At 42.7% G+C, this 15,376-nt stretch overlaps 1 protein-coding gene across 1 annotated transcript in view; it reads right to left on the reverse strand.

Annotated features, from left to right (window-relative positions):
- Positions 1–3,365: 3,365 nt before the first annotated feature.
- The window catches only part of LOC140331859 (NACHT, LRR and PYD domains-containing protein 3-like), a 28,146-nt gene continuing 16,135 nt past the window's right edge, over positions 3,366–15,376 (reverse strand). The window contains exons 11-12 of the mRNA XM_072413193.1: positions 5,175–5,339; positions 3,366–3,543 (exon numbers count right to left, since the gene is read on the reverse strand). Of these exons, the coding sequence (XP_072269294.1) occupies positions 3,366–3,543; positions 5,175–5,339 (343 nt within the window). The remainder of the gene's footprint in view (positions 3,544–5,174; positions 5,340–15,376) is intronic.

A 15,376-nucleotide genomic window follows, 5' to 3' on the forward strand; every position in this document is an offset into this window, starting at 1 on the left:
CACTCCTATTCAGGAAGGGGAGGCGCTTTACCATTTTATTAGAAAAAAGGGTGTTGCAGTTCAAAAATAATAATATTTTAACTTTATATGAAAAGGTCGTCCACTATTTTATGTAAAGTAAAAACTTTAAGTTTAGGTCCGCTTACAATTATCAAGACAACCTGAGCAAAGCTCCAAGAAATGTGAAGACATTACTCCAGGACCATTGACAAGACATAGGCCCTCCGAGGGATGAGGCAGCAATAGGTAAAAGGTAAATAAATTACCATGGATAACGGGTACAAAGGACTTGTAGGAGGAGCGTGATCATTTTCCTGGACCTAAGCTACTAAGGGATTAAAGAAGGAAAGGTAACGAGGAAAGTCATGTGGCTACGTGTATGATACAAAAATCACAAATTTTATTCTGTATTGTACATTGGAATATTAGCAATCTTCTAAACCAATCAACCATAAAAATAGTATAAACACAAATATGTCCAAGGATACAACATCTCATTCCCATGACCGATATAAATAAATCCAACGCGTTTCCAGATCAATCTGCTTCCTCAGAGGAGTGCTGGTCACTAGAAGATTTAACCTAAATAAAGTAAAATGTACATAAATATCCAGTTTATTCATACAAGGCTGTTACACCTATGAAGATTTGGGGATACTCAGATATTTCTCATCATTCCATTCACTCTTCATGCAGCTTCCTTATACACGGCTCCCATTGGCTGGTGGATGTCGGTGGGGGGTCCACAGGTTCCCATTCATGATAACCAAGTGGTTGGCAGGGTAAACAATGGTTTGCATTCAAATCTAACCTGGACAGATTCACCTATCACAACCTACAACATGATCAAAGGAGACATAGCCACATACGGGGCCAAAGTTTACTTTTTATGTCTTGTCAGGGTTCCGGTACCTAAATCAAGGTGTCCTTGTAGGTGTCACAGCTCGTCTGTGTTCTCTTGGGTCCCCAGGTCACTGTTGCGTGTTTAGTTGACAGCTCCTGGGTGAGGATGAAGCATATCTGAGGAACAAGGACAAGACGCACATCAATGGAAGAAATAAAAACAAACAGCACCACCCACGCTCACAGTTGGGCTAACACAAAATAGCATTAGGACAAACAAAAGTTCTTTTCTAAACAGACCCGGCTTGCAATCCTTCAGAAATCTCCATGTATGTTCATATCTCCATGTGATACGGTGAGATAATCCATAGATTGGCGGAAGTGAATATATGCTTCAATAGAGAACTTCTGTTTGGGTTTGGGATTATTATACTAGGAATACATGGGAGGGCAAATATTCATCCTGGAGACGATAGACTATCATGGGTGAACCTGGGCAATCCAGCAAACCTGGAGTGGATCTGGTCCAGGATTGAAAGCATTTGCCAAATTTATGAAATCCATTCCAGGTTTGTTGGATCGCCCAGGTTCTTCCATGGTAGTGTCTCCAGTCTTTGAGCACTTTAATAAATCAGGAGCATTGTGACATCCATGGGTCGTCCTGTGCGCCATCATTCTGGAGTCCCACATATAATATAATAGGATCACATTATGACATTAGTCATTGTAGCCAAAAGCCAAATAAGACGTTCATATTGTTAAACACCTCATATACTATGGTTGGCTTGAAGGGGACATCATTGTAGTCCCGGTGTAATGGGTTGGAGGGGACATTAACTCCAAACTCTGTCATTGTGCCACTCTGTGGCCAGTTATTCCTGTGGTAAATTCCTGAGCTCGCCTTAGGACACCTGCGTTACCGTTTAACAGGTGTACTGCCCCAGTCAAACTCCCCACCTGTCACTGTTCTCAGAGCGGGTCGCATCTGCCGCACGCCGGGTGCATGGAGCCAGAAGCGAGAGCCCCTCGGAGTCAAGTCCCTGCCTGATGCCACACATCAGAAGCCAAGTGCTCCTTCTTTCACCCACCTTCATCAGTGGGTACTGGTATTGCCACCCACCGCCCCACTCTGTCACCGGGTCACTTTGTGGACTTCTGATGCTGCTGCTGCAATCTCCACACTATGTCACCTTGCTACCCCCAGACTCTGTCATTGTGCCACTCTGTAGCCTCCTGATGCTGTTGCCAACTCCACACTATGTCATTGTGCCACTCTGTAACCTCCGCCTGATGCTGCTGCTGCCGCCACCTCAGTCGCCCTCTCCACTCTTTAGGGGGGGCTGTACTTGAATAAGCGGTTAATAGAACAGGTTCTGTAGTCATCCATGTGGAATCAGCTGACGAGGGTGTAATACCTCTTCACTTGCAGATATGGAAGATATTATGTAGACAAAACCAAGAGAAAGTTTAGACAACGCATCTCTGAGCACATTTACGCAATCAGTTTCCATGTCGGCACATACCTATATAGAATTCCCAGCTCTAGAACACATTACTCTCTAGAGGAGAAAACCTTGATACAATTCTACTTCAATGAGAAAGCAAATGGATTTTTTTTCTAAAAGCTAATTATCCACCAGGATTAAATGAAGCCTTTAGCTTGAAACCTTTTCTGTAACTACATGAGAATTGGAAAAGAATATATTAAGGATGATGCTACAACCACTATATACAGAACACATTACAATGTTTATGCTAATGTTACATTCGAGTAGTTTTTGATCACAATCTTTTGATCAATTTATCTGCTTTTCTAAACCACTCTTATGAAAATGCTACTCTATCAGATATCTATTCACCTATGGGTTATATAGATATTAAACTATAGAGTAATATGCTATGAAATATGTTTTATATGGAGTGCATAACAAAGGTGTAATTATGCCAAAAATTGTACCCACAACTCCTAAACCTGATGTTACAAGCTGAAGGACATAATCTTCTTTACTTCATGTGTATTTTATTACGTATTTTTACTTTTCACTAGGCAGTGCTATTCAGGTCAATCACACTCCCCTAGCATTACGTTCCCTCCCGTGACTGACATTGGAAGATCTGAGAGACTGGCTACACGTGAGGTTATCTGACAGTCTCTTTGCTTTCACTTGTTTCCGTGTTGTTGTTGGTGATGAGCTCACCTCTGGTCTCAGCTGCAGCTGGTGGTCATTACTGCTCCTTTATTTAGTCTGCTCTCACACCAGGCCATGTGGTTGATATTTTGATATTTTATTGGTAGCTTTCCCTGTGTCTTGGCATAGATTTAGAGGAGGGTGATGTAGGGTGTAAACCATGGCCGCTATGGCTGTATGGATGCCCACAATGGGATGCACATTTGAAAGGTTTGTAATCTATTAGCCATGATCTTAGCAAGAATTTTATAATCACTATAAAGGAGAAAGATTGGCTATATAAAGAAACCTAAGTACAATCTTTACCAGGCTTGGGTGTAAGTGTGGTATAGTTTAATACAACTGTTTCAAATGTTGGGAATTTTGTACAATACTGTCCATTTCCAGCATGTATCCAGCACTAACATCACTCAGATTGTTTTCACTCAGATTCAGGACTTTCAGTGTTTTACTCTCACTCAGTATCACCAGGAATGGAGCCCATTCATCTGTCAGCTCTATATGGCATAACCTGGGTAATACAAATATAAAAGGTTAGTACATACATTCTAAAGCAGTGATGCCAGAACCTGCCAACTATAAAAGGTCTGAGCCTGCGGTGGGAGAGTGGGCGGGGCTGTGTTCAGAGACCCGCACACAGTCCCGAGCCCATGGTCCGCAGTTCTGACCGGTGAGCCCCCCCCCAGCGGGGACCTTCCGCTGACCATGCAGGGGGGAGGAGGACCAGCCAGAGCCATGGACCACCAAAGAATTCTTGTCCACTCACGTGAGTGCATTCCCACCCATGCCCGCCCCACTACACCCCTGCAGAGACACGACTTGCCCCCACCGCCCTGAGCCTGCTATCTATATGGGAGACATGGTCCATGACTCCGGCCAGTGCGCCCCCCCCCCCCCGGGCGGGGTCCTTCTCCTGACCCCACTGGGGGGTGCACCCGCCACAGCCACAGCCCACCTGCCGGAGGTTGGGGACCCCTGTTCTATGGCATCAATAAATGAAGATTCTCTCGAACACTCAGCATCTCCGTCAATAGTCATACATGACAAGGGTAGCTTCAACCTTTCCCCTTCCCTTCAATCATTCCCAAACCTCCCCCTCACCACCTGCTTGCCACCTCTAAAGGTTTCAATCTTTACAAGAAACACAAGTGGCAGTATGGTGATATGGAATCAGCAAGACGACCTGTGCCGCATGGTGCTGATATTCCCATAGCAGTGTTCAGTCCCGGATATTCCTGAAGTACAATCTTTACCAGGCTTGGGTGTAAGTGTGGTATAGTTTAATACAACTGTTTCAAATGTTGGGAATTTTGTACAATACTGTCCATTTCCAAATAAACTGCTAATGTAGTTAAAAAATCTGTATTTATTTTAAAGTAGGCCAGAAATGTCACTGTTCCAAATGGTCTTGCAGGAACTGCAATTGATTTTATTTAGCTTTAGTGAATATACAGTGTGAAAAAAAGACGACACAATATAGATTACACTAATGGTGCTGACTTCTGACAATTTAACAAAACTGGCTTGGTAGTAGCTCGAGTAAAAGAAAATGCCCTATAAAATACAGAACTATGCAGCTATCAATGAACTAAGAGGCTCCTAACCTGTCCCTGTCACACTACACGTCTCTCTCTGCATCTATCCTCTACACAGAACACAAGATGGAGTGACTAACGCCTTCCCTGTAAATATATGGCTGTGCTCTGATCTCTCCTGATTGGCTGCTTGGCCTTTCTGTGCACCCTGGGAGCAAATTATTCTCTCCCAGCCGCGCTACTCCCACCAAAATTTCTTGGCCTTCCCGCCCCCCGCATTTTCCCTCTTTAGTTTGGCGAGAGCACGACCTCATGGCACATTACAAGGCTGCCCTTGCTTATATGTTTGATAAGCGAGAAAGGCCAGATCTGCCATGTGATCGAATTTAAAAATCTTGCTCACTCTATTTATTATGTGAATGAGGGGAGGGACCAAGAAGGGAAAGATATAACCAGAATAATTACCTTTAATAAGTAATTGTGCAGGTGCCCAAAGAAAGCTGGGTTGCTCTTATGAAAATGACGACCTGATTTCTAATGGTGGCGGTGTGATATTACAAAGACAGTTTTCAATACTATACAAGAACACATTGACATAAATACCAACCTGAAGATTTGCAGACTTTGTGACATCACAATGAGGTCCTGCATGTATCCAGCACTAACATCACTCAGATTGTTTTCACTCAGATTCAGGACTTTCAGTGTTTTACTCTCACTCAGTATCACCAGGAATGGAGCCAATTCATCTGTCAGCTCTATATGCCATAATCTGGGTAATACAAATATAAAAGGTTAGTACATACATTCTAAAGCAGTGATGCCAGAACCTGCCAACTATTCCGTAAAAGGTCTGAGCCTGCGGTGGGAGAGTGGGCGGGCTGTGTTCAGAGACCCGCCCACAGTCCCGAGCCCATGGTCCGCAGCTCTGGCCGGTGAGCCCATGGTCCGCAGCGGGGACCTTCCCCTGACCATGCAGGGGGGAGGCAGACCAGCCAGAGCCGTGGACCACCAAAGAAAAAAAAAAAAAGTGGGCACGCTTGTCCACTCACAAAAAAGTGAGTGCATTCCCACTCATGCCCGCCCCACTACACCCCTGAAAAAGCCGGACTCGCCCACCGCCCTGAGCCTGCTATTTATATGGGAGACATGGTCCACGGCTCTGGCCAGTGCGCGAGAGTGGGGGAGGGGGAATTACCATGGAAAGAAACTTGAAAGGAGCGGTCAGACGGAAGCAAACCAAGAGAGAGCAGTGTGACTGATAGCAATGCAGCCATGATTTGTATTAGAAGGGGGAGATAACAGAGGAAAGGAGAAGGAGAAGGGAAAAGTTGCCTTTTGAGACTCTGATGAGGACATTGGACACTTTAGTAAGGGATGTTTCGGGGGCCGCTCACCAGACTGGAGGGGGTGAAGGAGAGAGTTGGTGCTCAGGTAATGGGGGAGTGTTTTGTAGACAAGGCGTTCCAGAAATTTGGAGACATATATGGGAAGGAAGATAGGACGGTAGCTGGAAGGTATGGAGGGGTCCAGTGAGGGTTTTCTTCAGTATAGGGAGAATTATGGCATGATTGGAAGGAGGGGTATATACCAGTAGAAAGAAATTGAGCAGTTCAAATAGGGCGAGGCCGGGGTGGAGGAATGGGCACAGAGTGGATAGCAGGGAATTGGGTCAAGCAGGCAAGTTGTACATGGAGGTGATAAGAGAAGAGAGAAGACTTCATCCACAGTAACAGGGCTGAGGGAGGCCAATGATGATTTACAGGTGGAAGGGGTGGATATGGTTGGAGTGGCTCGGTGGGCAGATTTACAGGTGGAAGGGGTGGGTATGGGGCTCGGTGGGCAGAGACATCATGTCTGATTTTGTCTATTTTATCTGTAAAGTAGGTGGCAATGTCTTGGGCAGAGAAGGATGTTGTGGGGGCAGCAGGTGTGGGGTTTAGGAGGGGAGCAATTGCTGAGAAGAGGCTGCAAGGGTTGGAAGCTTGAGAGCAATGACAGCAGAGAAATAATTGTGCTTGGCACAGCGAGTGCAGTGTTAAAGTTTGTCGTCCATGAAGTCAGCACAGAGGCCAGATTTCCTCCATTCATGCTCAGCTGCACTAACAGTCTAACCAATCAGTTTGGTGTGAATATTGTCTCAGGGTCAGGGGGTAGCAAGATGGGGTTAGCGGAAGGTACCTATATTAGGGTTGTCTACTCGTTTATGTAAAGTAAAAATTTTGAGTTTAGGTCCTCTTTAGGCAAAGCACAAAATATTAAAAATAGCCACAGCTATAACAGTGGTAATAGTTACATAGTTAGGATGAAAAAAAACAAAAGTCCATGAAGTTCAACCACTAGGGAATTAAACATATTCCAGATAAAACCCCATGGACATAGCTGATCCAAAGAAAGGCAAAACGCCCTTCTAATCCCTCGTATAATTTGCTTCAACCAAAAATTTGCAGTGACATTTTTCTTTTTCTTACAGAAAAAATAACAGGGAGTAGGGGGGATAGCTATGTGTGACAGGGTAGGCATGATCTGATGGGTATAACATTTTAATAGAAGAGGGGGGGGCATAAGAAGTTTCCTACTAGCTCGCACATTTCCAGTTGCCAACATCCCTCTGTTCCAAAAAAATTACATAGTTACATATTAGGATAGGTTGAAAAAAGACAATAAGTCCATCAAGTTTACCCACTAGGGAAATAAACATATCCCAGATATAAAACCCTGTAAGACATAGTTGGTCCAGAGGAAGGCAAAAAAAAAACTCAATTTGCTTTAACAGGGGAAAAAACATCCTTCCTGATCCCATGAGACAATCGGATGTTCCCTGGATCACCAGTCACTATTATTTTTACTTTAAATCCTCAATCCCCAGTTATATTCTGTGCTTCCAGAAATCATCCAGCTTTTTCTTAAAGCAATCTATAGTAGTTGCTGAAACTCCTTCCTGAGGGAGCCGATTCCACATTGTCACAGCCCTTACAGTGAAGAATCCCTTCCTTATCCGGAGCTTAAACTTCTTTTCCTCCAGACACAAAGAGCGCCCCCTTCTAACAGTGAATATTGGGGAAGAGAGTTCTCTATATGGACCCTTTATATATTTATACAGGGTGATCATATCCCCCTTATACGTCTCTTCTCAAGGGAGAATAGATTCAGTTCAGCTAATCTCTCCTCATAGCGGAGCTCCTCCATTCCTTTTATTAGTTTAGTTGCCCTTCTCTTCCATTTTCTCGCCAATTCCACAATGTCCTTTTTGTGAACTGGGGCCCAAACCTGGACTGCATATTCCAGATGTGGTGTGACCAATGCTTTGTACAGGATTATGTCTCCATCTCTGCAGTCTATTCCTCTTTTATTACAAGAAAGTACTTTACTAGCTTTATATATTGCAGCTTGGCATTGCATGCTGTTATTAAGTCTATGATCTACCAGAACCCCCAGATCCGTCTCCATTTCTGACTCCCCCTAGACAGTATGAAGCATGCATGTTGTTACCCCCAAGTACATAACTTTACATTTATCTATATTAAATGTCATTTGCCACTTGGCTGCCCAATCACACAGTACAGCCAGGTCTGCTTGTAGATTATAGACATCCTGTATGGACATAATTCCATGACATAGTTTGGTGTCATCTGCAAACACAGAAATCCCAAACTCTATATCATTTATAAAGATGTTACACAGTAAAGGTCCCAACACTGAACCCTGGGGTACACCACTAATACCCTTACACCAGTATGAATCATTAATTACAACTCTCTGGATGAGATCTTTAAGCCAGTTCTCTATCCATTTACAGATTGACTTTTCTAAACCTTTTGACCCTAACTTGCATATTTACCGTCTGTGGGGTACAGTGTCAAATCCTTTAGCAAAGTCCAAGTACAATATATCAACTGCTATTCCACTGTCTATCTGTTTAATTCCTCATAAAAAGAGAGGAAATTTGTTTGACAACTTCGTTCTTTTTTCAAAGCCATGCTATCACTTTTAATATTGTTTTCTAGCAGAAACTCCTCTTTGTGGTTCTTTTTCAAGCTCTCTAGGACCTTAACCGGTCTGTAATAACCTGGTAATGACTTCTTTGAAAATTAAAAATAATGGCTTTGAAATAACCAAGCTCAGTTCTTTGAGTACACGTGGATGTATTGCATCGGGTCCTGGTGCTTTTTCAACCTTAATTTTGTCCAACTGTTTCTCAATCATATCAATTTTGAACTATTGAGCACTGTTTAGGGCAGTGACATTACTATTATGAAATTGGACTTGAGCTCTGCCATTTTTCTCTTTCTGTGTACACAGAGCTAAAAAGTAAGTGTTTAGTAAATTCACCATTTCCTTATCCCTTTACCAACCCAGAGACATCCTTTAAGAGGCCTACATGCTCAGGTCTTATCTTTTTCCTATTAATATATTTAAGACATTTGAAGGGGTTCATCTTACTTTCCATTGAAATCTGTCTTTCATTTTGAAGTTTTGCACATTTTATCTCCTTTTTACATCTTTTGGTATACTCTTTATAATTTTCAAATGATGAAAGTGAAGCCTTCATTTTTATATTTTTGGAATGCCCTTTTCTTGTTCTTTATGGGTTTTTTAACATCAGATGTGAGCCACATAGGTTTTCATTTTTAACCTCTTAAACTTATTACCCATTGGAATATATTTTTCAGTGTGCTTGTGTAGAACAGACTTGAAACATTCCCATTTCTGTTCTGTGTTCTTTGAGGACAATATTGTCTCCCAGTTCAAGTCGCAGGAAGCTGCCCTTAATTTTAGGAAAAGCAAATTTTCAATTATTAATTGTTTTTATATTTACTGTTTTAACTTCCTGATTACAGCTTACATTAAATGAAATTCTATTATGGTCACTGCTACCCAGATTCTCTTTTTACGCACATTGGTTACATAGAATGTGTTTTTTCATTCAAACAGAACTTCAGTCCCCTTAATGTGTGGTGTGCTGCAGTACAGGGCTTTAACATCCATAGATATCAGTAAATAGGAAGTGTGCTCTTAGAAATAGGTCAACCATTTCACCTGCATTGGCTGTGAGGTCACCTCCTACTAAAGCAATAGGATGCCTAGCTGTGTAAATTAGGCTATGTTTACACGTCAAATGATTCTCACCCAATTATGAACAATGAGCAACATACTTCATGGAGCCGTCCTGCCAGATGCATGAACACCTGAAGGTGGAAGACCACAATACAAGTCAATGGGGCGCAGAAGGGTGTCACTCGCTCATTTTCCCCCCTCCTATAGAACAGAATGGTGCAGTGTGTACAGCTTTGGTTCCTTCATCATCTCTTTTAAAGCTGGACACGATCAGGAAAGATCATTTCCCGTGACAAATATTGAACATGTGTACATGTGGGTGTAAAATGTGGCTAGAAAAGGAGGTTTAATATTAAGGAACTTAAAAGTGTCTGGATTGATAAGAACTTCCAATGCTGAATACATTGTAGCAGAGGTTGGACTAATTCGTTGTCACCCTTTATTCCAAGTCTAGTCCCAAATAATGGACATCAAGTCCTAAGTCAAGTCTCAAGTCACCAAGAATAGCTCTCATCCTGTTCTTGAGCACAGGATCGCATTCTAAGTCCATGGCTTTCCCCTCTGACAGCTGAAGGAGGAAGGAAGGCAGCGAAGCTTCTGTAACACCGCCTTCTTCCCTGCATTCTAAGTTTACTAAGTTCGGCTTTCTCCACTGACTGCTGATCTGAAGGGGGAAAAGATGGAAGGCAGTGAGGCGTCTATAACGCCACTTTCCTTTTTACCAAAAAGCTGGTCTATAAAACACATAACTGAATAAACAAACTGAAACCCCACGTTTGTAAACTTACTGTGACCAATATGAGGGTTTCCCACTCACCCTGTATTGAGTTCCTGAGTCTGTACACCTGCTGTGCCTAATAAAAGAGGGTCCCACCATCCCTGTGCTGAGTTACCAGGTTCGTACACCTGTACGTTATTATGAGGAGCGCTCACTATCCCTGCTAGAAATCTATATGATATTGTAACAGAAGAGACTGTAAGGAGCTGGAACACTTACCCATATAGTTGATAACAAAGATTAATGCTGTTAGATAATTTATTAATATTAATAAAAATAATCATTTTAATGTAATATTGTATATATAAAGCCAACTATCAGTAAATGAGAACTAATAAAAATACTTTGTGAATGATGATTGGTAGGATTGGTATCTCCTCTATCAACCACCAGCCAATGGAAACACTGTCTGCTATTTACATTAGAGACCTATCTACTGAACGGTTATGAAGTATACAGTAGGCAGTGTTCCCATTGGTAGGTGGTTGTTAAGGACATTACAGCCCCTAACAACCACCAGCCAATTAGGACAATCCCAGCTCTTACCTTTGGCTCTCATTAAGGTCCATTCTAGAGTTCACCTAATTTACGTTTGCAGCTAACACCCGGAAGCTACCAGGAAGATCAAGAGATTGTAGGGACCATGTTGGGTGTGGATAGTTTGGCAAGTTTTTATTGGACACTTTTATCACATGGTTTATGCCCCACCCACATTTTAGTGTGGGATGAACTGTCCCATCAGACAGGGTTGGGCTTCTGAAACACCGGGTGTAACGGCTGCGGTTTTCACTGCTCTGGGGAAAGGCTGTGTGCAATTAAATGTCATGTAATGGAGGCAGAGCGTTTGTTTAACTTCCCTTGAGGTCTGATTAGGTCAATATTTTTATGTCAAAAGTGTTTTGCAAGGAAATTTGTTGTTTAATATTTTAGGAATCTTAGGAATAACTCCCGGGTATGATAAAGTTTGAAACACAAATCTCAAATTATAATATAATAAATAATTATCAATAAAATAAACTTTATTAAAAAATTACATTTGTCCAAACAAGGGTACAATAATAGAATACATTTTTGTATTTAATATTTGGATCTATTTTTTATAACTTTTTTACTGTGATCAATGTTTTAAAAGCAGACTACAATGTAATCGTTTTTTAAATTTCCTGCCCGGCCACCCCTCCCCAGTGTACCAACGCTTTACCGTGTTTCCCCGATTTTAAGACATCCCCATTAAATAAGCCACCCCCGATTTTTGAAAAAATAAATAAAATAAGACACTCACCCGTGAATAAGATATCTGATCCTGTGTGTGTCTCCTTGATGCTGGCTGCAGCACGTGTCTGCTCCTGGCTATATGAATGGCACATGAGTGACTTTCAACAATAAATGTGTACTGTAGTCTTCTTCATGGAAAAATAAGACATCCCCTGAAAATAAGACCTAGGGCATATTTTGGCATTTCAAAAAATATAAGACAGTGCCTTATAATCAGGGAAACAGGGTATGCATCCCTGATCACACCGAGGATATGATGCAAAAGCCGACCAGGAATCACAGAGGACGCCGCTGGATCGAGGGGAGCAGGTAAGATTTTTTTCCTATCCCAAGTGTGGCTCAGGGGTACTGTTTTAGCATGTAAAATTCACCCCAAGCCACGCTCGGGAATACCCCCAGGGGGTTAAAAGTTAACAGACCAGGGTGATACATTTCCCTTTATCAGATATTTCTTGATCTGACAAGCAGCATCCTTCCAGACCCTCTAGTTTACAACACGCATTGTAAAAATTGGAGTTTGTTTCTCCAGGTGTCATAAAACTCAGATAAGGTGAGTAGAGTGGCCTGGACCAGGAAAACCAACTCTACCGAATCCACCGAAGTATTATTTCACAGATTTCCCTTTTATATCATGCTGTTGCTATAGTTCTGCTAGCGTTCTGTTATTGTTCTTAGATTAGTCTTTATTTTCCTGTATTGGTTTATGCATTGTGTTTTTGTACGTTGTTACTTAATAAACACTATAAAAATTGTAAGCTGAATCTCTAAGTAGAAATAGTGTAACTTACTAACTCGAAACGCTTCTATAAACATTGTGATTGCTGAGACATCCCTGTCTGGAGTGGCAGCGAGTGACAGACATTAAGGAAGCAGAATCATAACTGCAATTGTCAACTGTAATGTTGTGTGATTCCATCTATGTACATGCTGGCAGTCTACCTGTAATGGTGTGTGGCAAGGGGTAACAGAATGGTAACCTTGCCCCATGACGGCCCTTCTAAGCCTCCTGGTGCCTGGACTGTGCTGAGCGTGCTGTAAAGTCTATGCTGAAAGGGCATTCGTCACAATTACCACAGTCTAAGGTCAATTTGGGGGGAAGCAAATTAACCTAACTGCATGTTTTTGGAATGTGGGATGAACCTGGAATACCCAGAGAAAACCTGCAAACTCCATGCAGATAGAGTCCTGGCTGGGATTCTAACCTGGGACCCAGCACTGCAAAGGCCGGAGTGCTAAGTGCACAGTACAGCCCCCCAGACCATTATTCCACATCGTTGCCCACATCAAAGCCCTGGGGTACTGGGCTATAGGTTTGCAGTATAAGGGTAGGCGCAGCGCCCTCCGGTGGGTGCAAGCAATCCTGCATAGATCCCACCGGCTGGCGGCTTGCCAGCTACTCAGCACTTGGAACAATTTGATTTTTCTGAAAAACTTTCATAAATGGGGATACTCGTGTAACCCCCTCGTGTAACACCATTCTTATTAACAGAATGGTGTACTAAGCTGTTTCACAGTCTACCAAAGCAATATTATCTGGAGCAATTTGGAGCAATGTGGTAAAAGGCCGCTAGATGTCACTCTCCAGGATTGTTTGCTTCTATTGTATACTTGTAAATGTTAATTACCTGTTATCATAGAGTTTATGTATGGCTATCAATTCCTGTCTGTGCTAGCTGGGTGAGATACCCCGGACTGGAGGACTATGAGTGATATATAAGGAGGATTCCAAGAAGTAATGTCAGAATTAGAGCACATGGCCTCCCATACGGAAATGCTTGCTGCAGGTGGACTTTACAGGATCTCCCAGAGCAGAGGAAGAAACTAACAGACAAGTGTGCCATATTCTTCCAAGGGATTATGGATGCTCATGTATGTCTTCTGTGTTCTAATTGGGACTGGATATATCTAACCCCTTTGTTAGTGTTATTTGCACAGTGCCGAGGAGATACAGGTCTGTAATTGTGTGAATGTGAAGTGATTCACCTTGTAATTATACTATTAGGTGAATCTATCTGTATTAGAGTTTACATACAGCTACCAGTACACTAGCTGTAGTCCCCCCTTGGTCTGGGAGCTTAGTTAGAATTAGTACAGAGCTCAATAATCAGAATAGGATAGAGCCAGGTTAGACAACCGATGGCCCAGAGGGAGTTCCGGTTGCAGCAGCAGAATAGAGACTCCTTAGGCACAGATTTACAGATTTACTTCTTCAGAGACAAGCTTCTCTTCAAGCTGATTCAGCGTCTGTTGGAGGATCTCCTCATCACCACCATCCTGACAACTACACCAGGACTCTTGTTGGGTTAATTTGTTCATATACTATTCCTGTGTGTTGATTGTTTAACATTTACTATATAAACATATTGTTATTTCTATTCTGTGTGTACAGATATCTTAATGCCGTTATGGTACGTTAGTTCCTCTGCTCCCGGACATCTCAGAATACTGGTTAATTCCCAGGAAAGGTATCCCGCCTGCTCTCAGAGGACCTATCCTGAGCACAGGCACTGCCAAACCATTATCAAACCCACTATTCCCCATAGCAAGGCTTTATATCTCCCCGAATCCTACAGGATTAGCGCTATAGACTGTTAGGAGGGGGGGTCATCTCATTTGATTGGTTGGAAGGGGGACAAGAAACCAACTCACATGGTACAGTAACACACTACTATAGAACAAGGATCTCAGCCTGCAACGTCAAATGCCACTAGAGGGAGCCTCACAGAATCTAGCTGGGTGCACACACAGGCAGATATCAGTCTTACATATAATCTGATGTCATTCAGGGGCTGTGTGGCTGCTGGGTAATTTTCCCAAACTTCTAAGACTCCTCACGCTATCCGGCCAGATGGATGAGCCCTATTACCTCACTCACTGCCAACATATACACACAATGCTTCCACCACCGGTAATTTGTCCACAGACTGGACTGCCAAACAACCACACACAAGGTGCAGTCTCAAATATTAGCAGCAGATATACAAAGGACACAGGCTCTAGAAGTACAATGCAGCTATACACATATATACTATTACATACTGTATTAGAGTTCTGCAATATGATAGCCTAGTACTCTGAAGACCAACTTCCCATGTTTATTATTTCAAAGTGCGGAACAGTTCATGAAAATAACTTACAAAGAGATGGTAATAAACATACTGATAAACAATATTTTACTTTGCTATGTAATGAAGGGGAATACGAAGCAGAATAACAATAGTGCTTATTTTATGGGAGCACACAGAATTGTATGGAATACATTAGTTAATAAACAGATCTGGCGCAATACAATAACCATCTGCAAGCAAGTAATATCTCACCTAAACTCCAATGTACCCAGGGATGGTGAGAGGTCACTTCCTGCTCACCCAATCACCTATAGAACCAGGTGGTGGGAAGTCACTTCCTGCTCACCCAATCACCTATAGAACCAGGTGGTGGGAGGTCACTTCCTGCTCACCCAATGACCTATGGAACCAGGGTGGTGGGAGGACCTCTCCTGCTACCCCAGTCACCTATGGAACCAGGATGGTGGGAGGTCACTTCCTGCTCACCCAATCACCTATGGAACCAGGATGGTGGGAGGACCTCTCCTGCTACCCCAGTCACCTATGGAACCAGGATGGTGGGAGGTCACTTCCTGCTCACCCAATCACCTATGGAACCAGGTAGTGGGGGGTCACTCCTGCTCACCCAAT

Source organism: Pyxicephalus adspersus, chromosome 5 (assembly GCF_032062135.1).
Source record: "Pyxicephalus adspersus chromosome 5, UCB_Pads_2.0, whole genome shotgun sequence".
NCBI lineage: Eukaryota > Metazoa > Chordata > Amphibia > Anura > Pyxicephalidae > Pyxicephalus > Pyxicephalus adspersus.